At 38.0% G+C, this 25075-nt stretch overlaps 1 protein-coding gene across 5 annotated transcripts in view; it reads left to right on the top strand.

Annotated features, from left to right (window-relative positions):
• The window catches only part of DLG2 (discs large MAGUK scaffold protein 2), a gene marked incomplete at its 5' end in the record, with an annotated part of 887937 nt that overhangs the window by 120515 nt on the left and 742347 nt on the right, over positions 1-25075 (top strand). For 4 of the 5 annotated variants that reach the window (XM_080815304.1, XM_080815303.1, XM_080815302.1 and 1 more), the window contains one exon: positions 209-517. The exons of the other annotated variant lie outside the window; for it this stretch is intronic. In XM_080815304.1, the coding sequence (XP_080671430.1) occupies positions 209-517 (309 nt within the window). Of the gene's footprint in view, positions 1-208; positions 518-25075 lie in introns of those variants that run through there. 5 annotated transcript variants of the gene reach the window in all.

Raw genomic sequence — 25075 nt, 5'->3', positions numbered from 1 at the left:
CTACCAGCCCGCAGATAATGCTGTGCGGAGCTGCTCTCGCTGCTCCCACCATGCGCTGCTTATAGCAGCTGTCAAAGATACTGAGGGATCCACGGGAGGACAAAAAAAAAAAAAAAAGACTTTTACAACTGCCTGGAAGAAAGGGGTGTGAGGGAGGAGACATTCCTGTGCAGAGCTGACCAAAGGAAAGAGTAGGCATCAGTGCAGTATGAATGCATACCTCACCAAGCAACACAGCTGCAGCCGGGGGTCCGATGGGATGGATGCCGGCAGGAGCGCTCCCACCCTGATCAGGGATGCCCACTGCGCTTGTGGCTGGCAGAGAAGCCCTCAGGGGCTTGGGTACAATTCTCAGACCATGCCCGCTTCAGGACCTGGGGGCCCAGCTTCAAACAGGACCAAGCTGGTCACTTTGTGGGACAGTGTGCGGAAAAGCCCCCACAAGACGGGCTCCAAGGGCAAAGGGACTTGTGGGGAGCGTTGCGCCTGCCCACATGGTTGGTTCAGCCCAACACAGGTGAGCCTTTTCCTTATGACTTTCCCTTGAGTATCGGAAGAAACTGAGAGCAAGTCGCGTGAGGGTAGCATGTTTGGAAACTTTGCCGGGTCCTCCTTGCTGACTGGGTGTGTGCCTGTTTGGAAAATGGTGGGCTTGGGAAAACCTGTCATTTTCACAGGTGTGTGGGGGCTCACACCTCTGGGTGGCCTGCGAAAGTCCAAAGATGCTGTGCTCAGTTTCTTTCAGTGACTTTTCCCCAAGTTCAACTTCTCTAGTCCTCAGATGATTTTACTACGCTGTATTTTGGCAGCACTTTAACTCCTAATCATTGTTAACTTTTATGTCCTGCCTAGCCTCATTTTTTTTTTAATGGAGAAAAAAATAAACTTAGATACCTTCCATCTCTTTAATCATAAAAGGGCATTTACTTCTTCAGCTATGGAAAGCAGTGATTTGAAGTATGCTATTCTAATTTTACTCTTATAATACTGTATACCTTTTCAGTAATAGGGGAGAAATTTTGTTTATACCAAATAATTCATTTTACAAACAAAAGGAATAATTGGGAGCAAACTAGAGGATGATTACACTCAGAATAAAATAATGAAACATTTATTTATTCATAGGGAAGCAATAAGGTTATTTATATTAAAAACTATAACTCTCTTTCTTCTATAATGTATTTCTGAAGCAGATGTGCAGATTCCCTTAATTTAATTTCTAGCTTATTCTTGCCCCCAAACTACTGGCATTTTATCAGAAATGAAATTGGCTCATTTTTTCCTAGCCCCATCCAGAAAAGGGAAGACCACTTCCTGTAAATGCTGTAAAATTTAAATAAAGTGCACCTGTAATCACTGTCATAAATATTGAATGATAGTTCTTAAATATCCATTGAAGAAGAGAAAAACTGTTTGCAGAAAAAAAATCCTTTTTTTATTTTAATGTGATCTTAGCATAAATGAGAAGTGGCTATTGATCATGAGTGAAATGTTATAATCTGAGAGATGGAGAGTACATTCTAATTTTAATATTAGTTTTTTAAAAAGTACTTCCGAGAATATCATATGTCACTAGATCTTAATGATACTGTTCGTATATGTGACTTTTGATCCATTAATATCATGCATCTCAGCATCTTGATTTAAATAAAGAACATATTGTCATTTTAGTATTTAACTGGTTCAGTTTGAAATGGAGCCTGATATTTGGAAACTTGGTTATTTTTTAAAGTTAACATGAATTCCAAACTGAAAAAACAGTCTTGACAATTTTGAAGTCTCTACATATTCTTTTACAAATGCATGCATTTAAATGTCTTTAAAGTATATTTCTGTGTCGATTATGTTAGATTCTCAAGGCTCACATAGGCAAAGAAGACAAACACACATCTAGCTTCTAGTTTTTGCATAGAGTAGAATAAGCCAACCTGTTTTAGAGTAGAATAAGCAAACTTGTTTTATGGTCACAGTTTTTTTCCAACATGTAAAAAGATGTGCATTTCATAAATGATAATTTCTCAAACCCAAAGTCTCTAATTGTACATTAAAATAACCATGCCTTCAAATTTTTGTACATTTTTCATCAGTCAAGGGAAACTTTTCCCTTCCTTGGTTTTTAACAAAGTCAGCCTCCTACTTGCCTTAAATTTACAGACATTTAATGCTTTAAAGGATTGAAATAGACTCTCTGTACTGATAATTAAAGATCCAGTGACATATGAGAAAGCAATAAATTGAGACAGACACCATCTCCCATTCTTTTTCACATACATTTCTATAAATTTTCTCTCTTATTCACAGGTCCTTTATTCTTAGCTAGGAAGAACAAGGATACCCAAATATTGGGGTTACAATACTGTATCTTTTAGGGTCTTTAGTGTTGTGACACATGACCCTTCCTCTCTTTTACCATCTCAGTCCTGTGAAAGTGCTGTGAATAGATTTTAATATATGTATTTAAACATCGCTATAATACCTAAATACTTGCACATATTAATATATTTTCATGTATTTATAAGTATATATATATATATATACATATACATGTAAGTATGCATATACATATATACATATAAAAATTAAAGTTCTGTTTAAGGTTCTCTTTTCTTACCCAGAAAGTACTTTTTCTTCCAAAGGATGTTTTATTCTCTCCATATAAAGTACATTTCTTTACTTCTTATAAGTGTTCTAAAATGCTGATTTATGTATGTATATTCATATACCTATGAATACATGTATAGATATGTATATTCATTTACACATGTATTTATAGACTATATCTAATATTTAAAATATACAGATATGTGTAAGTACTATACACCCATAGATACCATCACAAAAATAAGACCATCTGTGTGTCTAGGTGTATGCATATGTGTCATTAACAGCCAAGTCTGTTTTGAGAATTTTGTGGTACTATTCATACCCCTTAAATTAACTAGAGATATCCTGTGAAATACTTTGAAATGAAGGATGGAGTTTAATGATACTAAACAAGAGAATTCTTGATAAAGTAGACAGGAGCAGAGTGCAGGCTATAGAGAAGCCTCGGGCCCCACATGTGGTACAGAACGTGCCTCAGGGCTGTTAAGTGTGTGGGAGCTGGGATCCTGCCCTCAGAGATATTTGCTGTATTACGTGGACATCAGCAGTGTGATTTCCGGCTGCTATAATAGAGGGCCATGGTAATGACTTGAGTTCCTCCCAAGGCTCTTTGCCAAACTCCTGTTATTTGGGGTGCTGTGTGCTAACAGGACACTGTCATTATGTTGTTCCTCAGCATGACTGAAAAATAGCTTCTGTCCTTTCTCAAATAAGTTTTCATTCCATTTGGATCTGTAGAATTAATACAACCATAATAGTAGGTAAGAAGATGGAAAATTATAGGGTCCAGAAGTGAGTTCTAGAAGGCACATCTAGGATAATAGGGTTGGCCTGGGTGGGGGCGGGGGGAGAGGATGTCCATCATCACTTATGTGGCGTTTCACCCCAGTGAGGACTGATTTAGGAAGGAAGCACAGAACAGTAGACATTCAAAGCCCAGATTTCGATGCCTTTGTACTTCATTCATTCTTCATTTGTTTATTCAACTATCATTTCCTCAGTGCTTGCTATGTGGCTTTGTCACACCTGTGGATATAATAGTAAACAAAAGAAATACTCTCCCTACCATTGTGGAGCTTATGGCCTGCAGTGGTATATAATATTTATTAAGTATATCATGATGTATATGGAATTATATCGTCATAAGTCACACATTAGAAGGGAACCAAGTCCCATAGAGTTCTACAAAGTCTACAGTAGATATATATTCAGGATACAGAGGAACCACAGAGAAGTAAGAAAGCAAGATTTTTTTATGTATATATATTTATTTATTTAATTTTATTATTTTTTAATTAATTTTTTATTTTTTATTAACATATAATGTATTATTAGCCCCAGGGGTACAGTTAGTTAATTTAATTTTAATGAAAAGGCACCACATCTCTTTAAGCCTAGATTTTCTGTTTTATAAAATGAGCATAAAATTAGACCCTAACTCAGGATTGTAGTGAGAAATTAGCATAGTAAATGTAAGGTACTTAGCATAGTGCTTACATGTAGTAGGGGGTTCAATAAATATTTGTAGAATGAATGAATAAGAAGTCTGCAGTAAAAGTTGGCTATTATTAACCTATTCCTTAATTCATTATATCTGATTGGCTAGGAAGAGAAAAATAAGTGAATCAGGGAAGACTGCCAGAGGTGGTGATCCTTGGGCTGCATTGAATTGAACCTAAAAGTAACATGCCTGTGTTTATCAAGTAAGCAAAGAGAGATAAGCTTTCTGGGTAAAAATAATAGAAGCTGAAACACATATATCACGTGGGTTGCTGTGTAGAAACTACTCAGAGTTCTGTTTCCCGGAACATGGGGCACTGGAGAATAGGTTCATCAAGGGCTGGGGCTGGAGGCCTGGGCAAGGCTTGGTCACGGTCTCATGGGCTTCGACGGGGACTCTGCTGGGTGGATTGCATGGAGCCCATCACTGCAGGATCCTGGTGCCCGCTCTCACTCTCTGTGGGTTAGGCTTTGTGCTCAGTGAACTGTTCTGGCCCTCAGTTTCTCTGTTTCTAAGAAAAACGGTCTTCCCTAAATGAATTCCCGTATCTCTTTCAATACTAATATTCTGTGACTCTGTCAACTGATACCCATCCATTAATGGGAAGTGCTCTGGAAAAGATTTACGCTTCTTTTTTAAAGATTTATTTATTTGACACAGAGATCACAAGAGGCAGAGAGGCAGGCAGAGAGAGAGGAGGAAGCAGGCTCCCTGCTGAGCAGACAGCCCCATGCGGGGTTCAATCCCAGGACCTTAGGATCATGACCTGAGCCGAAGGCAGAGGCTCTAACCCACTGAGCCACCCTGGTGCCCCAAGATTTATGCTTTAAGGCAAGACAATCCTAAATTTGAACTTACTAGCTCTGTGTGACCTTACTTTCTTAACTTCTTTAAGGTTCGTTTGTCTTCTCTGTAAAACTTAGGATGATAAAATTATATTATGGGAAAATGTAATAAGAATTGAAAATACTCTACATAAAAGAGCCCAGTGTGGTGCTTAGAACATAGGAATTGTTCGATAAGTGGTATTTATTATTACTGATGATATCCAAATGCTTTTTTAACCTGAAGAACTTATTGTCCTTCCAATTAATTAATCAGTATTGTGGTCCTTTATTAGAATTTCTACTTTGTTCACTGAATTTTTTGATGTCTTACTTATAGTGATGAAGGTTAGGTTAGGCAACTGTCCAGAAGCATTAGGCACAGTACCACAGGATGACGGGATGACATTTTGCCCTTCAGGGTTCTCAGAGATTTACGACCATGCCTACACACAGAGAGAGAGAGAAAGAGAGAGAGACAAAATATATACATAATAGAACTGTGTTGATGAAGTAGCATTCCCATTATCTTATATTAGAAGGTAGGTGATATTAGATTTTCTCAGCAACATCCTGCTAGAACAACGGTGTTTGAAACATTTAGCCAAACTCTGTAAATCTTCCCTAAGGGTCCCTTTGCAGCTCCTCCAGACACAGTAGTTTGCAGCAACTTGAGTGCAGAGAACCTTTTTTTTGTCCAAGAAGTAGGATTGCCCTGGGCTCAAATCTCAGGCTCAGCTTATGCCCAGCCAGAAAGATCTGACAGCTTGTTTTAACTCTGAAACTGCTTCTACAGATTCCTTCTAGAAAGAGAGCCCCTTACCAAAGAAGAAGAAGTCTCTGGAAAACACCAGCTGCCCCCAGGCAAAGGAAACAGAAGTGAATAAGAGATAATACCAAAGGAATTAAAGTTCTAGGCAGTTCCTTGGCCAGACTTGAAGCTGCTTGGTCAACACTTTAGTTACCCCCACCCCTTCTGGATGCTGACATGAGCAGAGCATTTTCTCTAGGACTGGACAAGTAGGACAAAATACCGAGGGTGGGAAAGGAATGAGTAAAGATGATAGTATTTATTGAATATTCAGGATACCCACAATGTGTGCAGCATTACGCTAGACCTCTAAGCTGGTCATTTTTTGAATTCTCCTGACATTAAAAGAGATATTAAAACCCCCATTTTATAGGGATGTTTAGGTGGCTCAGTCATTAAGCGTCTGCCTTTGGCTCAGGTCATGATCTCAGAATCCTGAGATCTAGTACTGTATCAGGCTCTGTGTTCAGCGGGGAGTCTGCTTCTTCTGCCTGGGCCTCTCCCCCTGCTTGTGTGCACGCTCTCTGTCTCTTTCTCTTTCTCTCTCTATGACAAATAAGTAAACTCTTTTAAAAAATAAAACAAAAGAAAATCCCCATTTTATAGTTATGAAAATTAAGGCTGACTAACTTTCTCCTGATGGCACATCTAATAAGGGTAGAATTTATTTCAAAAGTAAGTGTCTATATGACCCTTTCCACAGAATCTTACAGAAAGATCTCTTTGAGGAACAGTGGGAGGTAGAACATCCCCAGAGACCTTTTTAACTTTCTGATTTAACAGGAAATCTCCTTAGGGAATTGGAGTACTTTACATGGTTGGGAGAACTGGCATCCCCTAGCAGAATCCTAGATTTTCCCATTCTGCTTCATTTTCTGGTGTTAGGAACCCTGAGTTGGTTGGGCCACTGAAACCCCTTCCCCTCTGTGATTAAGTTTAAGAATTGTGCTGCTCTGAAGGAGTTGAAGTTGATTCTCATAGTACTGATACTTGCTCTTTGAAATACCTTGAAACAGGGCACCTGGTTGGCTCAGTTGGTTAAGTGTCCGACTCTTGGTTTTAGCTCAGGCATGATCTCAGATCATGGGATCAAGCCCCACATCAGGTTCTATGCTCAATGCAGGGTCTGCTTCAGATTCTCTCTCCCTCTCCCTCCTTCTCACTCACTCTCACTCTAATAAATAAATAAAATCTTTAAAAGAAAAAAGATGAAGAAATACCTTATAACTTGTGGTTATTTGCAAATTAGATTCAATCTTACAAAAATTTATAGTGAGGAATTGAGAAGCATGTAATTTAAACTTAATATACATACATAACAAAATCACATGTAGGCATCATATGTCTTACGTCCAAAAGAATTACCACACGGTGCTGAATGTTGTAAATGTTGTAAATGCTAAATGTAAACATGTCAGTTACTTGTGTCTTTATGATACCAAGAATCAAATATCTAACTTTAATACCACCATCTCCATTGTCCATCCTCTTGCTTTTTATGATATTGTTTGATCTGTTAAAAATGTAGCCCCACCCAATTTTATTCCCCTCCATTCTTTAGTCTACTTTGTTCCCTTTTAATTTCCCAAAGGCATCTATATGTGTTATAATTATGTCAGAGGTAGATGGGAATTTAGAGGTCATCTAGCACATTTTCCAAAGGAGAACAGGATCCTTCAGCTTGTGGCAGAATTGGTCCTTGTCTTTGAACGCAGAACTGAGTTACCTTTTTACTGTCAAGCTGCCTTCTCTCTCAAAGCTCTGTGCTCCTCTTTATGAAGTTCATTATCGGCAGAAAGCTGTGAAGCATGTAATTTGTTGGCATTGCAATGTTGGGCATTATATAAAAAGTTATCTTACTTCTTACCTCTATTGTCTCATAATTAAGACCATCAATCCCAAAGAGATAGAGAGAAGAGCCACTAGAAATAATTTTAGAATTGTATGGAGATACTTTATGTATTACTAATGATTGGGAGGTGATACTGGCATCTAGCAGAAAGGAGCCAGGGATGCTGGATGCACTGTCATTTGCTAAGAAGTTCTGCACAGCAAAACTACTACACACAATTTTTAACATGGTACTGGAAATTCATGAAGGTTTTTTCAAGTTTATGATTTTTTAAGCCTGAAGTCAAATTCAGTTTTACAAACTGATATGAAGCATTTTCTGCAAGGATTTACTAATCGTTAAATCTTCTGGGAATGTAACTTCTATGTAAGTCAAGGAATCATTGTATTTTGTTCTCTTAGGAATTTGACAGGAATCGATTCCCATTTTGGAAGATCCCATCCTAAAGCTGAAGCTCCTGCACTGATTGCTGTCACCAATACATCTCCCCTGTATGAGTCTCCATTTGTAAATATCACCTGCATTATGGGATTGAAGAGACTTGAGGCTTTTTTAATTAGGTGTAGAACCAAATATTTTAAGTTGTTAGAAATACATAAAATACTGACTTTGATTGTAAAATAAGTCAATCAAATAAAGACAACTATCATATGATCTCACTGATATGAGAAATTGAGAAACAAGACAGAGGATCATAGGGGAAGGGAGGGAAAAATGAAACAAGATGAAACCAGAGAGGACACAAACCATAAGAGACTCTTAATCTCAGGAAACAAACTGAGAGTTCCTGGAGGGGAGAGGGGTGGGAGGGATGGAGTGGCTGGGTGATGGACATTGGGGACGGTATGTGTTATGGTGAGTGCTGTAAATTGTGTAAGACTGATGAATTACAGAGCTGTACCCCTGAAACAAATAATACATTATATGTTAATTAAAAAAAAAGAAATACGTAAAATACAAAGCTCTCACTAAATTTCATTAATAGGATTGTTTTAAAAACATTTCATTTCATTGACCTACCATATATTAATTTTTAAAACTTTTTATCATATAGTGAGAAATATGTTTTGTAAAAGTAACAGGCTTCCCACTGAGCGGGGAGCCTGATGCGGAGCTTGATCTCAGGACCCCGGGATCATGACCTGAGCCGAAGGCAGATGCTTGCTTAATAACTGAGCCACCCAGACACCTCCCCCAATTTTTTTTTAGCTATCTCCACTTTAACTCTTGGCACTCTTCTTAGATTATCCATATTGAATTGAGGTTATTTCCTTTGATCTCTTATTATCTGCAAGTGATCTGTTATTATTTCTTCCAACACTAATTTGTAATCTAGGATACTTCATATATGTGTTTCTTCTTTCATTTTTCCTATACTTCTTGTAAGAAATGGTATCTGGTCTCTTTAGTCCATTGAAATCCATGTTTATTAATTATAAGAATAGGTAAACATTTGACTACTCCATTGCACTGTTCAGTACAGTTGGGCTCACAGACTGACAAATTGAAAACATCTTTCTAATATAAAACACGTTTTTGTATTTTTCCTTTTACTTTAGTATAAAAATATGTATAGGCCATTGCATTATCTATGAATTTCATTTCAGATGGAGAAAAGAGGATCTTACAAAACAATCATTGTAAAGTAGAAAGGTTGAGTCTAATAGAATTGAGAATCTGGCCCTTTACAGAAAAAATTTGCCAACTTCTGCATTAGACTATCAGTTTTCATTTCCTTCTGGTTCAGTGTCCCATTCTGCCTCACAGTCTCTCCGTTTTTTAAAGACCTGGTTCGGGGCGCCTGGGTGGCTCAGTGGGTTAAAGACCTGGTAAGCACATCCTCATCATTAATCCTATCCAGCTTGTCGTTAGCTCACAAAACCTATACTTAACATGGTGTCTTGCATCATTAGCATATTACTTTGTGTTGTGGTTCATTTCCTTCTTGGTCTGCTGATGAGAGAGTGAGAGATTTCTTGTACGCCCAACTTAAAGTCCAACTCACGATGCTAGTTGTCCAATTATCTTTGTGATAATTCTTATAGTATCATTATTAAGTCATACATTTGGACCCAAACTCCTCAACTGTATCCCAGGCTAAGGAGAGGAAAGAACTCATCATCTATACCTTTATGTCTAGCTGGGTACTGTACATGATTTACCTATACATCGTATCCCAGTTATGAGTACTTAACCTTATGTTCCACTAAGCTGAATTCCATTAGAGCACAACTATTCACCTTTGTTTCTCCAGAATCCAGCAGTTCAATAAAGTGTTCTTGGTTTCTGAATGAAGATTAGCACAGGGCCTTGTATATAAAGTACTTAAGTAGTTTTAAATTTCTTTTTAATTATTATTATTTTTAAAGACTTTTTATTTATTTAGCAGAGAGAGAGATCACAAGTAGGCAGAGAGGCAGGTAGAGAGAGAGAGGGTAGGGAGAAGCAGGCTCCCTGCTGATCAGAGAGCCTGATGTGGGGCTTGATCCCAGGACCCTGAGATCATGACCTGAGCCGAAGGCAGAGGCTTAACCCACTGAGCCACCCAGGTGCCCACTTTTTAATTATTATTATTACTAATTATGTATGTGCCTTAAGGTCAGGAGTGACATTTTACCCTTGTAGTAGTTCTCTTTAATAATAGAATATAATAAAAAGTTAACAATCATTTATTGGTTTGTTTTCAGTTTGACTCATATTCTTACTCTATTGTGGTGCTATTGAAATATTGGAATCACTGTTCAGAAATTGGGTTCTGCATTCAAGTGGGTCATGGTGTTCAATGATGAAAGGTAGAGTACTGTACTATGAGAGGACAACCAGAGAAAAAATTGATTCTGCACAGTTTCGTTGTCCAATTTAGGAGCCACTTGTTTTCTAGAAAGCTGAAATAATGTCATAAAATATTATTTTATAATTAGTTTCTGTACAATCTATTGTAGACTGCATGACCTTCTTTATCCATCATTTCCATCGTTAAATATAAGTGCTCAGAGTACTGTAGTTGGCACCACCACATTAAAAATCCATAATTGAAGACCTTTGTACTTTATTCTGTTAGGCTGTGCTCTTTAGCTAGTGGTCAACAGTGATTGTTATATTTTTTCAGAAGTACTGTTTTGTTTAAAAATTGTTAACTTTAAGACTATGTAAACAATTCTTAGGATTTTATTACACTTTAGAATGATTAATAAATATATCAGCAGGGGGAGGTGGGAGAGGGAGGAGCAGACTCCCTGCTCAGCGGGGCTCGATCCTAGGACCCTGGGATCGTGATCTGAGCTGGAGGCAGACGCTTAACCCACTGAGCCACCCAAGCACCCCGGTACCTGGGCTTTTGATTTCACATTTCTCATAGAGATAGATTTTCAGGAAAGAAATCACTGAGTCAATTATGCAACTTTTTAAAAGCTTATAGTATTTATCTAGTCATTCAGTCTATTTTTATTCAGTAATTAATGATTGAATAGTTCCCATATGCCAAAACACTGTGTTAATCAATGGGAATACAAAGGAGAACAAAAGAGACAGATTTCTACTCCAAACAGCTTAGAGTTAATTGCCAAATACTTCTAAGAAGACTTTACAAATATACAGTCCTTCCATTTCAGGAGTGTATGAATAAGCCTTTCTTCCTATACTCTTGATGGTTTTATCATTGTAAAAAAGAGTTCATGAATTTGGTAAGCTAAAAAATTGCATGCCATTGCTATCATAACTTGTTTTTATTTGTTAATGAAGAGGAGTTGCTTTTTATGTGATTGTAGCCAATTGTGATACTGTTAAGGAATTGTCTAGAATACGTAGCATACTGATAATATCCAGTTGGCAATTTAATACGTGTTTAATACGTGGATGGATGGGTGAATGGATGGATGGATGGGTGGATAGATGGGTGGAAGGAGAGAAGGAAGGAAGGAAGGAAGGGGAAGAAGGAAGGAAGGGTATATAAATAGGTGAGTAGTTTCTGCTTAAAAGTCCTGGCGAGAGAAATTTCTGCCTATCCTAAATATAGCAGAGTAGTTCTTTAACCACCTTTGTGAGTGATACCCCTGTCTCTCCTGTCACTATAACTCCTTTCCTTATGTCTGTTCTCTGGAAAGAAAAGAGCTGAACGCTCTTCTTCTCACACTGACGTAGGTGAGCAAGATTGAATTGAGTGACAGATGAAAAGGTAATTAGTACAATAGGCAGACTTAGACAGGCTGTCTGACTGTGTCAGTAGAGGGTTTGCTGAGGAATGCAATGTGGGCACTAAATTGACACTCAGGGAACCTGAAGAGGCAAAGTGATCTAATGGATGAGATGGGGAAGAAATATTCTGCAAATATTCTGCCTATCTTATAATTTGTATATAGACATATTCAAGGATGATTTGGGGTCCACATGTCTTAAAATGCAGGCAGGCTGCCCCTAAAACTCAGTACCATATCTTAAAATGATTCTATGAAATGTTATCCCATAAAAACACACTACTACAGTGTTGATGCCAATATTTAGAATTAAATTTATATATGCGATAATTCTATAGACTCCTCTTATCATAGCTGGACACTCTCTGGCTCTCCTAAACAAAATGAGAAGCCAATCTATCCATGATGTGAGGGTGACTGTCTTTTCAGCACAGGAGAGAACATCATTCGCAAAGGACCAAATAGAAAGGTGATGGCTAAATAGGTTGAGGACTGTCAGTAAATTAAGGACAGAAACTCTTCTGAGTTTAATAAAGAGCCCAGTATAATTGGTACTTCCTTGTAGACTTAAAATTATTACTTTCTTAATAATTAAGGCAAAAAAGGATGGGTAATGATTGATATTATGATCCCTATCATTTTTTGGGCAGTTCACGGAGTCTTCAGCCTGTTTTTTTGTTTGTTTGTTTCTTATACCGGGTGCCGCTCTCAAACCTGTTCTACAATTCTGTCCATTTACCATGCCAGAAAACCAGGGAGTCATCAACATGTCCATCACCTTTCCCCTCCCAGGGCCCTCACTCATTAACTGATGAAAGCTAATACAGAATTGTATCTCAGAGTGTCTCAACCATCTTCCATTTCTATATCCTCACTCTTGACTCTTGAGTATAGATGTACATTATCATTAACAGAAGCTATTTGCAGTAGCCACTGGTCTCCCAGACGCCTTCCATCCATTCCAAATGTTTTTGTTGCCAGATTTATCTTGACACTCCATTCTATTCATATCACTCACTGATTTAAATGACTTAGCAAATCCAAATCATTTAAAGTAGTGCTTCACTTTAAGAGTACTCTGACTTCTAGAGAAGGCAGGTGTGTCTGGAAATATTAATGGATGGTCAGTGTTGGATGTTAAATAGTTGTTTATTTTTTAGTAGAAGATTGTTCAAAGCCTTTGGGGTTTTACATCTTTCCAAGGCAGGTAAATTAGGTGCAATGCTGCCTAAATGTGTGTGATGAAATATTTACCAGCATTTCATGAGTCACAAGCTTCTAAATACTAGTTTACAAAATAAAACTTCACTTTCCTAGCAGAGCATTCAAAATGGTCTTCATTTTGGCCTGCTCTCCAACCCCATCTCCAGCCACTCCTCTTTTATCTGGTAACAGCCAAACTCTTGTGCCCTTATTCCCTGAAGCCACAGTGCAGCCTTCTGACAAATCTTTTCCTATGCCCCCCCCTTTATTATGACTCTTCCTGTTGCTGTGTTTGATAACATCACATCCGTTATTCAAGGATCATCTAAAATGTTATTTTCTTTAAAACTTCCTTTTCTGTGCTCTCTCAGAATATTGTACGTCACCTACTTTTCATGTAGCACTGTGATTGCTTACATGTCTGCTTCACCTACCATATTAGAAGCTTTGAGAGAACACAAACTGTGCCTTATTTATTTCTGCATCTTTAGTGCAGGAATAGGACCTGACATATTTTATAAGTGAATGAAAGAATAGTATTTTTTTTAAGATTTTATTTTATGTATTTGACAGAGAGAGACAGTGAGAGAGGGAACACAAGGAGGGAGAGTGGGAGAGAGAGAAGCAAGCTTCCTGCTGGGCAGGAAGCCTAATGTGGGGCTCGATCCCAGGACCCTGGGATCATGACCTGAGCTTAAAGCAGAGGCTTAACCCACTGAGCCACCCAGGCGTCCTGAAAGAATAGTATTTTTAAAAATTGGTAGGAAGGGAATAATGTGCTAGGTAAGGCAAGCTAATGAGTTGCTTCTTTAGGTCCCTGGATCCCACATTTTTTTCTTTTTGAAAGCCCAGATAAGTATCTAGTATCTGACAAGTATCCGGAGGAAATTGGGACCATGAAACTGACTCAGACTGACTTAAATGTACATAATATCAAATTATGTAAAGTAATTTATTTCAGTGAAAAAGACAATTATCAGAAGAATTGAAATACCCATGTACATAAAATTAATTTTTTATTCATTCACAAAGACTTATTTGTTATCTAGTATATGTCAAATTCTGTTCTAGAAATTTGAAATTATAGCAATAAATACAATAGGCAAGATTTAGTTGAGAAATACATAAAATTAAAAAGTAAACAAATACATGATTACTTCAGAGAGTGACATATGACTAAAAAATAAACTAGGGCAGTCTGGTATGGAGGATAGGTTGATGAAAGGGATGCTTCTTTGGATAAGACACTAGAGTAAGAGAAGGCTTTAATGAAGAGGAGACCGCTGGGTTGATATTTGAAGGATGAAAGATGAAAAGGAGACAGTCTTTATAACAAACTTCAGATGATGTTACAAATTTAAGAATAGCATGTTGGAGGAGTCTAGGGTAGCAACAAGTTTGATATGTTTCTGCAACAGAGGAAGGTTAATATAGAAAAGAGAGGAATGGAGATTGGAGAGATAGGTAAGTCCAAGTCACGTAGACTTTGAAGACTATAGGAGGGAGTCTTAATTTTATTCAAAATTCAATAAGAAGCCATTGGACATGACATGATCTTAATGTACATAGTAAGGATGAGCTGTGGAGAGGCGATAATGGCTGGAGGGAAGCTATTTAGAATATCCTGTAGCAGTGTGTGTTTCCAAGGGAGGGATAATGCTGTCTGAACTTTGGTAGCAACAATGGTGATGATGGTGATCCACTGTAAGGTTTGAGGCTATATTCTGGATGTAGAACAATAAGATGGATTAAATAGTGTGAGTTTCTTTGTGGTAAAATATGACAAAATGAAGCAGATAAGAAAAATGGAAGAAGTGATAGATAATTTCCAGTTATTGGATTTCTCTCCTTGTTGGAATGCGTTAATTATTTGAACTCAAATGGTTACACTCCTTCCCACCTAATGTGGTCCTGATTGGTAGACATTCCTTGTCTCTGTGAGTTCCCTTTTTCTTTGCTTCCCTTCTTGACCCATAACATCTTTTCCAAACTTCGGATTGATACAGTTTTTTCCTTAGGGAGAATAATATTTTCAACCATCCTGCTGTCCTGAGTGTTCTTGCATTTCTTTTAGGTATCCTTGAATGACCGAGCTTTGGTATTATAAGGGCAATTATAATTTACTTCATTTTTAAGCTGGATATTGGAAGGGTATCTTGATAAAGTCCCCAGATACTGAGCACAAGGCAGTAGATCATGACTTATCAAATATATGATGCTGACCCTCCTCTTCCTCTGTAGCTCTGGCATTGACCCTTCCCTCTACAACTTTCATGAGAAAGATATTTGTAATATCTTGTTTAAATACATTGAATGACTGATGATCTTTATCTAGGAAAGTTACTAGATAAAGAGAATTTGGGTGGGATGCTAAGAAGGAAATAATCACTTAACTGAAAATTATCTTTATTATTATTATTATTATTATTATTTGGAACATATCGTTCAAGCATATGGTCTCTTCTTTCTCTCTCCATCCATTTATTTTCAAATGAACTATGAAATCTTGAGTCTATCCCTGGAACACCATTCATTAAGAAATTACACCATTAAATTATACCATTCATTAGAAATTACCCCAAATATGAAGGAGAGATGGTGTAGGAAATTGAGTCCATTTAAAATGGAACCTATCTCAATTTCTTAAGATTAAGCTTCAAATAAAAAAAAGAGTACCGCAGGTACCTGTCCATTGTTCTTTCTGAATCTTTTATTTTAAGAGTTGATATCCTTTTTTGCTAGTTAAATTCCAAGGGGATTTTTAGAAAGTAAACAAGCATTTTTCTAAGAGTTATTCTTCTTTTAAACTTCAATTTGATATTAAGGCAATAATGGGTAAGTTGTATTTTTTATGAATAAACCAGCCACTGGGAACAGATACTCCCTTTATACAATCCACACCAATTGACTAAATTGATGTTGAAATTGATAAATCATATTTTGTAGAATCTGAAAATGTCCTCTTATCATGTGATGGCTGTGGCTAACATGTCAGCAGTTTGGTATAATATCCATTATCCCATCACTAAAATTACCGTATTGTTGACCCCATTTTAGCATTAGCCTTGACAGAGTACATGAAGAGTTTCCTAAGCAGTTCCTTGTTGCAAATCAGTCTGTAACTGTATATTGCAAGGGTCATGGTTTAATCTGTGCCTCAGCAGAAATCACATAGTACCAGGCTGTTCAGTGATCTGTCTCTCCCAGCTTGGACTCATGCTTGAATTTCACAACTCAGAGGTGAGTGAGTGTGCTCCAGCGGAAAGATGCAAAACTAGAAATCAGGAAATTTACCTGAGCTAACTGGATTCTGAATCACCTAAGCCAAGTCTCAGAATCTTAGTGCATGTCAGGTGGAGGAAGCTAGACTAGATGAAAAACATCATTAATATGTCTCTATGTGTTGACCGTGATTGATTCATGATGGCTGAATGGACAGTGATGCTGAGAAAGATGGCAAGGCTACATCAGAACTGCTTAGAAAAGAGCAGAGTGAAAACTAGCACAGTTAGCCATGAATAAGAAAGAAAAAAGTGGCAGCCTAGAGCTGTCGTTTCTTTTATAACCCCGGCATTCAAAGATCCTGTGTACTTTATGTGAATGGCATAACTATAATAAATTATAATAATAGCTATCACTTGTGAAACATTTCTTATATACTATCTTAATTTAACTTACCCTTCAAAAAGGATGGGGATATGGGTCATCCTCCCCCTGCTTTATAGATGAGCGAATGGACTTTAGAAGCAGAGGACCAGATTTATGTTTGGGGTTTAGGTCTGACCCCAAAAGGTCACTCCTTTCATTGTGCTGTACTAATTCATATGTTAGCCTGAATTTGTTGATATTGACCTGATTTATGAGAAGTTGATAAGTATTAAGTGATCAGAAAACTAAACTTATGTAGGTCACAATAGGGCTCAAAAAATAACTGATTATGGTTACGACTTCTGCAAATGTAATAGGTTTGGGAATGACATAGGAAAAATACAGTTTTATAAATAATTTACTTACAGCTCTTTGGGAATTCTATTTAAATATTTATTTATTTATTTATTTTCTTAAGACTTCACCATTTTGTAATACGGATAAATGTGTCAAAAATTGGAACGGGAAAACTTTCTCACTTCCTTTGAATTTTGAAAGGACAATTGGTGGTTTAAGAGTAACGCCCTCTCCCAAGCTCAGAGTCCACTGTGGCTGCTGCAGTTTTCCACCCAAGAAACAGATCTGTCACTTAATTAACACAATGGAGAACATCCAATAAGTTCTTAATAAATACTTGCTGAATAAAGAAATACAGCATTGCATACCTAAGTTTTATTTCTCATTTCTGCAATAGGGAACAAAAGTTGTTCTTCAAAGAGCTAGCTCAATTTGCCCTTTTTAATGTATGCATGATAGCTTTAAGACATAAACCCATACTATTTAGTTAATTCAAAGCAAAGTGCTTGTTTAGCAAGATAAACACAGACCGGAGTATGGACGGTTAGGTAGGTAGCTGTGATTTCCAGTCCTGTTCTCTATTAGAACTTCCCTCCTGTTGGGTTACAGCTTACATCATGAGATGAATTATATCAAAATTATCTTTGTACCTGTACCCTTTATGACCTAACCTGTTATATGGGTACTGTTATATGTGTATTGGTGGTGGTAATGATGATGCAAGAGGCTTGTATGCTCGTTCCCCCTTCCCCCAACCCACAACCCCCGGAACATCTAGCTATTGCATGATGGGAGAAATTTGCCTTGTCTTTCAGACAATGGTTTTTAAATTAAGTGTGATTATTTCTGATGAGTTCTAGATTGTCCACATAATCATCTCTTCATTTCAGCAACAGCTGAGCTTAGTTCCTCTTACTGGAACACTCATTACAGATATTCCTCAACTGACAATGGGGCTAAGTCCTGATAAACCCATTGTAAGTTGAAAATATCATAACTGGAAAAGGCATTTAATACCTCTAACCTACGGAGCATCATAGCATAGCCTCCCCTACCTTCAACATGCTCAGAACACTTAGGTTAGTTAGATGGCAAAACCATCGAACAGAAAGGCTACTTTATAATAAAGTGTTAAATATGTCATGTAATTTGTTGAGTACTGTACTGAAAGTGAAAAATGGAATGATTGTGTGACTATAGAATGGTTGTAAGTGTCTTGCTTGTCTACCCTCATGATCCCAGGGCTGATGGGGAGCCTCAGTTTGCCATGTTGCCCAGCAGCACAAGAGGGGCTCATCCTACATATCGGTAGCCCAGGAAAAGATCAAAATTCAAAGTACAGTGTTTACTGAAAGGGTATCACTTTCACTCTTTTATAAAGTCAAAAAAACCGTAAGTCAAACCGTCTGAGTTAGGGACAGTCTGCATATGCAACTTTTTTGCCTTTGGCCTTTATGATATTTTAAAACTACAATTTCAAAGTAAGGTATATTGGCCTTCTGTCTTACATTTCTTAGATTCTAGGAGAATTTAGAGCTCAATATTGGATTGATGACTAAATCTTCCCACAAAGATCTTACCTGGACTATTGGAACAGTGTTTAAATTGGCTTTCCGCCTCCAGTGCACCACAAAATCCATCCACCTCAAGCTGCCAGAATATTCCAGGACCCCTTCCTCCCACAGAATGCCCGTTCATACCTTTCCTGCTTCAAGCCCTTCAATGGCTAAACACAGCTTATGGGGTATAGTCCAAATCCCTTAGGATAACAGAGAAGCCCTACCCCACCCCAAACTCACTGACCAGCCTAGAACCTTAAAACCAGTTTCTCTGCCTTTCCCTGTCCCAAGTGTATTATTATCCTGAAGAAAAAACGGGTCGCATTTTGAGTACACTGTGCACTTACTTATTTCTAAATTCTCACTCTCTATCAAGTCTAAGGACCTCAATAATAACGACTTTTTTTTTTTTAATCTTAAAACTAAAACCAGATTGGATAGGGGTGTCAGATTCTGATAGAGTTTTTTTTTTAAAAAATCAGATTTATTACTGATAAAAGCTACATTGGAGGAAATGGCTATGGTAGGCAGTCAAATGGGCTTGCCAAGATCTTGAACTAGATTTACTCCCCACCCCAAACTGCCAGCTTCTGCAGAGGCAGAGCCTGCCTTGCTAAGCTTATCTTACAGCGAAAAGAGATTGCAAAGCTCAGACTGGCTGGCGGGCTCCCAAGAGGGAAGAGTGAGCTGAGCATGCCCAGTTTCTTTCGTCAAACTTACCCAGCATTAAACTTTCTTCTTCTGGGGATGGGGTAAAAGATGCACAGAATTTCACTGGAGAAGTCGTCTCCACTCTAAACCGGAGGAGTGAAGAATACTGCCCCTCACATGCTTTTATTTTGAGCCTGGGAAATCCTTTCCTTCCTTGTTCTTCTGCAGAATTCTGGCCACCCTGCACATGCAGCCTCAGTGGCCTTTCTTTTCGTCCATACTTTTCCTTGGTCTACTTACTCCTCACCCTCCCCTAGACCCCCAGCTAATTTGATGCTGTTTTCCATTACACTCCATATTCCTTCTATCATAGTGTATGAGGTCAGTTTCATGAAATGATTAGCCAGTCTTTGATATCCTCGAGGGCAAGAGCAGTATTGTGCTTCACCAATACCTAATAATGAGTTTAGAACCTTGTGGGCACTTAATAGATTCGATGTTTTCTAAAATACTTTAGGAAAAGGAGACTGAGATTCCTGGGTGGCTCAGTCTGTTAAACATCCCCTTCTTGATTTCAGCTCAGGTCACAATTTCAAGGTTGTGAGATTGAGCCCTGCGTCAGGCCCTGCATTGGGCATGGAGCCTACTTAAGATTCTCTCTCTCCCCCTCTGCTCTTGCCCGCCTTCTCTAAGAAAATAAATAAATAAGGAAAGAAAGAAAGAGGAGAAAGAAGAAAAGAAAAGAAAGGAAAAGAAAGAAGAAGAAAGAAAAAGGAAACTAAGTGAAGATAACTTACTTCAGTGACTGCCTCTTAGGTACTAGGAACTAGGTTATAAATGTAGCCATATCCTCCTCTAACCCGCACAATGACCATGAAAGATTAAAGATATTACTCCCATTTTACAGATTAAGAGAAGGGTTCATAGACATTTGCTTAAATATCTGTGGAATTGATATTTAAGCCCAAATTGACCTGTTGTTCTTAGATGGACCCTTTTATCTCCCAGATCTTTGGGTCATCTCTAGATTATTTTTAGGTTATAAATCAGAGATAAAGGTCATTGTATGAGGAGAAACCTCACACTTAAATGTGTTTTAGCCTTGTTTAATAAGTTTTTTTTTAAAGATTTTATTTATTTATTTGACAGATAGAGAACGCAAGTAGGCAGAGAGGCAGGCAGAGAGAGGAGGAAGCAGGCTCCCTGCTGAGCAGAGAGCCCAATTCGAGGCTCGATCCCAGGACCCTGGGATCATGACCCGAGCCGAAGGAGGCTTTAACCCACTGAGCCACCCAGGTGCCCCTGTTTAATAAGTTTTTAAGTAGGTAAATGGGGAGTATAAGTTCAGAGGTTAGCATTTTAACACTGACTTTTTAATGTTTTCAATGAAAGGACCATATCCCATGTTATCTAGGATGTATAATGTAAATTATACTACACAGGAATGGATAGCCAAGTCAGACTATTAACTGTCAGTCAAGATATTGAAAGATTCATGCACTGCCCGTTTAGTCTAATTTGGCAATATTCATTCTTTTTTCCCTGACTTTACTCATTCTGCATTATCTTGACCATAATTTTCACCTTCACCTTATGTCCGATTGGGTTTATTTCTTTAATTTCATCTATTTTAACTCACCTGGCTGACTTCCCATGATTTTAGTCAATGTTCACTTGTATATGATAAAATCTACCTCATCTTCAAAAAACTCACAATAAATTATAAGGAATTTTGATATTTTCCTGACACACCCACAAAGCTGGTTGTTCACAAACTTTTTTAAATGATGAAACAGTAATAACATATACACTGAATGCTAACTATGTGCCAAGTATCCTGCTAAGTGCTATGTATGTATTCTTTCTAGAAATCTTCACAACTATTTGGATAAAGTCACTCAGTCTTTCCCATTTTTAGATGAGACAACAAAACTTCAGAGAGGATTTAAGCAACTTACCCATGACAACACAGAGAGAGTGGCAGTGTTAGCATTCAAGCCTTTGCTGATTCACTCTCAAACCTTGCATTTTTACAACTGTGTACCGAAAGCATAATTTCCCACTTTCTGGAAGCTAAGCATTGTCTTTGGAGAGCAACAGAATTGATTTTCATTTTGTCTCTACAATTATCAAGCTTTGAGAGCTTAGATACATTACTCAGTCTCTCTACCATTTCCTTTGCTTGTCTGTTCTGTAGGCAACATGCCCATCTCATGGGGTCCTTTATTAAAAGACCTAGTACATAAGAGGCTTAGTGCTGTACCTGGTATTTGGTCAATGTCCAATAAAGGCTAAATACCTTTTTCTTTCCCTTACACAGAAAAATAATGACCCCTTAGTATTTCCAAATCTTTTCTATATTTTTTATTTGAGCCCCCAAGATCCCTATCATAATGGAGATTATTGTCTCTGTTTTACAACAGAGAAGATAAAGGTTCAGAAATGTCACCAAGCTGAGTTTCAGCCACACACACCTTGTGAGGACAAGAGCAAGGGCTCCATGCTTCTCACTCATTTTTTATGCCCAAGTATTTACTTCTCAGGAAGAAAAAGACAGAAAGCAGAGGATGTCAGCAAAATCTTAAAGATCCTCCTAGGAAAATACATTCTGCAAAAAAAAAAAAAATAATAAAATAAAAAAATTATATATATATATATATATATATATATATATATATATATATTTGATCAATCTTCTATCCCTCCTTTCCCTGAGAGTCAAAAATGAAGAAGTAATTCTGTCAGGAAGGAAGAGTAGAATCTATTAGAAAGATTGCCCCTTTGCTCGGTGAAGGCCGTGATCTGAGTTGACATCTAATTGTATTTGCTTGTTTCAGAGCTGCAGATACTCAGCCTTCAGTGAGGACTGTTTTGCAATAGGTTAGAAACTGCAATGAGTATTATCAGAATGAGTCGGCTTAGTTCCTGAGAGTAATCCTGCTGGTCCTGACTAATGGACCATTATAACATACATTGCTGTCTTAGGGATCTGGTTACTACTCCCTCTAGCAAAGGGCACCTGGAAAGAGACTTTCTTCCTTTTATCACCACACAGTCCCCTAAAATACTTAAAACACGTAAGCAAGAGTTAGAAATAGTTGATGCAACCTGCTTATAATCGTACAATTTGCATTTAGGCTTTTGGAACTATTCCCCACCCCATTCTCGTGATGCAGATGAGACAATCATATGTTGATGGATTATGTCCCATATTCATCTAGGGTCCTCACCTTCCTTCTCCTCTCAGAATCGGGAGGTTTGGGGGTTAACATTAAAAGATTGTTTTTCAGTCTGGATCTTGGGGTAAAGCCTCACCTGTTTAGAAGGCTAACCTGTTCTGGCTCTCTCTGGACCTGGACCCATAAAGTTTCCTTTCACTCATACTAAGACACCAAGTGACACACATGCCCCATAGCTGGGAGGCAGAACCCATTTTTCTCTCTCCATGGCACAAAAAAAACGCAAATCACAATTACTTATTTGATCTCCCACTATTGGTGTTCAAGTGGGGTTTTTCTGCATTGAAAAACATAGGTCAGTAATGGCCAAGATTTGGTTGATTCTTGTAATTTTCCCTAATTCTCTCACAATACCTCAGGCCAATATTAATTCCAAGTTTGTGGCTTTACTGTAGAAGTAGTATTACCTAATGACTATGCTTTTATCTCCCATTTCTGAAAGGGAGACTCTTTTGTTATGTTTGAAAGAACTTAAAAATGAGGAACCTAAGGTTTAACTTTTTAATTAGATGTAATGATTAGAAAATTTTCATCACAGCAGTTTTTCTTTCATTATAAAAGGAAAATTGACAGATTTTGTTCAGTTAGTGTTCACTGAAATGTTTTTTAAAGGAAATTATTACTGAGTGAGAGGATATAAAAAGCATATGCTTTTTTACATTTTTATGGGGAGAGACTCTGATTGAAAGGAATTATAAAGCCCACAAAACATTGTATTTCTGTGCCTGAGTATATTTAATCTCAGTGCATTAGAAAAGCTTCACCGCGGTATAAATGTTTGTTATCTCTGTGTTAAGTGACCTTTGATCACACCAGCACAGTTCAGTGAAATCAAATTTGTAAGGCTTATTATGGTGGAATCCATTATTTGAGCTTATGGCCAGTCTTTCAACTTCGGAATACTTTACATGTCACTGTCTTGGCTTCATAGTGTAATTTCAAATGACTTAGTTTAATTTGGGGTTTGCTATTGATACATTAACATCCTATGTGCAACTTTGTTTTGGGTTAATAGGCCTGGAGTTCATGAGCACTAGGATAAATGCTTTTGATCATTCTGAGACTGGAGTTTAGATTTTGTTCTAGCCCAGAACCACCTGACTTTTGAAAATAAAGCCTAGCTGAACTCCATGCATTTGTGGTACTTACCTCTCAGTCATTTAACAAATAACTATGAATTTTCTTTGAATAATACTCTATCTTCCCAGCTCTTTATTGCCTAAAAGTGCCAACCAGAAATTTATTCCCCTCACCTCAGAGGCCTTCTCTATTTTCTCCTTCCTGATAGCATTAATAATATTAATGATAATGGTAATAATATTGATAATACATTTACATTTGTTGTTATTTACTTAGCATTCTTATGTGCAAAGAAATGGTAAGTAATCCATTCAAGCATCACAGTATGCCTGCAAGTTTACATACATTACTATTAATTATTATTTTTCACAATTTACACAAGAGAAAGCTGAGACTTGTAAGGTTAACTAAATTTCCCAAATTCACACAGTAAATAGTTAATGGAGCAGACACACAAAACCATTAAACTTCCTGCAGCAAGATTTTTTGTTAATTGTTGTTGTTGCTTGCCTAAAAGCTTTGCTAGAATCAAGGACTCTCTCCCCTTTCCTCCCTCCTTCCCTTACTTCCTTCCTCCCTTTCTCCCCTTTCTCCTCTTTCTTCTATCCATCTATTTTTATATCAAACTCCATTCCTTTTGCTTTTTCATCTAGTGCTTGCCCCTTCCCTGCCCTAAGAATCTGGGCTCACCTCTCCCTAGCTCTCACCTGATCCCAGTCTTTTCATCCCATTACTTGGAAACCTCAGAGTCATCAGTGATGCCATCCTCTCCTGCCATGTGAAATAGACCAATAAGATATTTCTTCAAGGGTGTGTGTGTGTGTGTGTGTGTGTGTGTAAGAGAGGGAAGGAGGGAGGGAGAGGTGGAAGGAGAGAGGGAGGGAGAGATGGAGGGAGGGAAGGAGTGAGGGGGGGATGGAGAGTGAGGGAAAAGAGAGAGAAACAGAAAGGAAAGGGATGGAGGAGGCAACAGGGAAAGGTAGCAAGAGAGACAGAGTCTTATTCAAACACTGACTAAAATATGTAGCTGGTCCCCAGGGGAGACATGCTGATGAGGAGGAAGGAAAAGGGAGGACAGACCCTCAGGGAGCTTCATTTTAGGGCTATTTTGATTTTTTTTTTTAAAGATTTTTATTTATTTATTTGTCTCAGAGAGGAGAGAGAGAGAGAGAGAGAGAGCAAGAGCAAGCACAGGCAGAGTGGCAGAGGGAGAAGCAGGCTCCCTGCAGAGGAAGGAGCCCTATGTGGGACTCGATCCCAGGACGCTGGGATCATGACCTGAGCCGAAGGCAGCCGCTTAACCAACTGAGCCACCCAGGCGTCCCTATTTTGATATTTTGAGTTGAGACAGAAACGGATATATGACAGTTCTATGATGTTAACTGTGCAAGAGTATCCCTAAAGTCACCAGCGCTCTAGACCTGGCCCTACCACTCTCCACCTGCATAATCCTTGGCCCATTCCAGTCATCTGGGTCTCAGCTTCCTGTCTGTAAAGTGTATAAAGCCCTCTGAGACTCATCGGATTTTTTAAGAATTGGTGATATACTTACACAATAATGAAAATACAGTGGTGATTAGGTTCTCAAGGTGCTGACAAACTAGTGAGATGAT

The sequence above is a fragment of the Martes martes genome (genome assembly GCF_963455335.1).
Source record: "Martes martes genome assembly, chromosome: 10".
Lineage (NCBI taxonomy): Eukaryota > Metazoa > Chordata > Mammalia > Carnivora > Mustelidae > Martes > Martes martes.
This window is presented reverse-complemented; position numbering and strand designations above follow the sequence as displayed.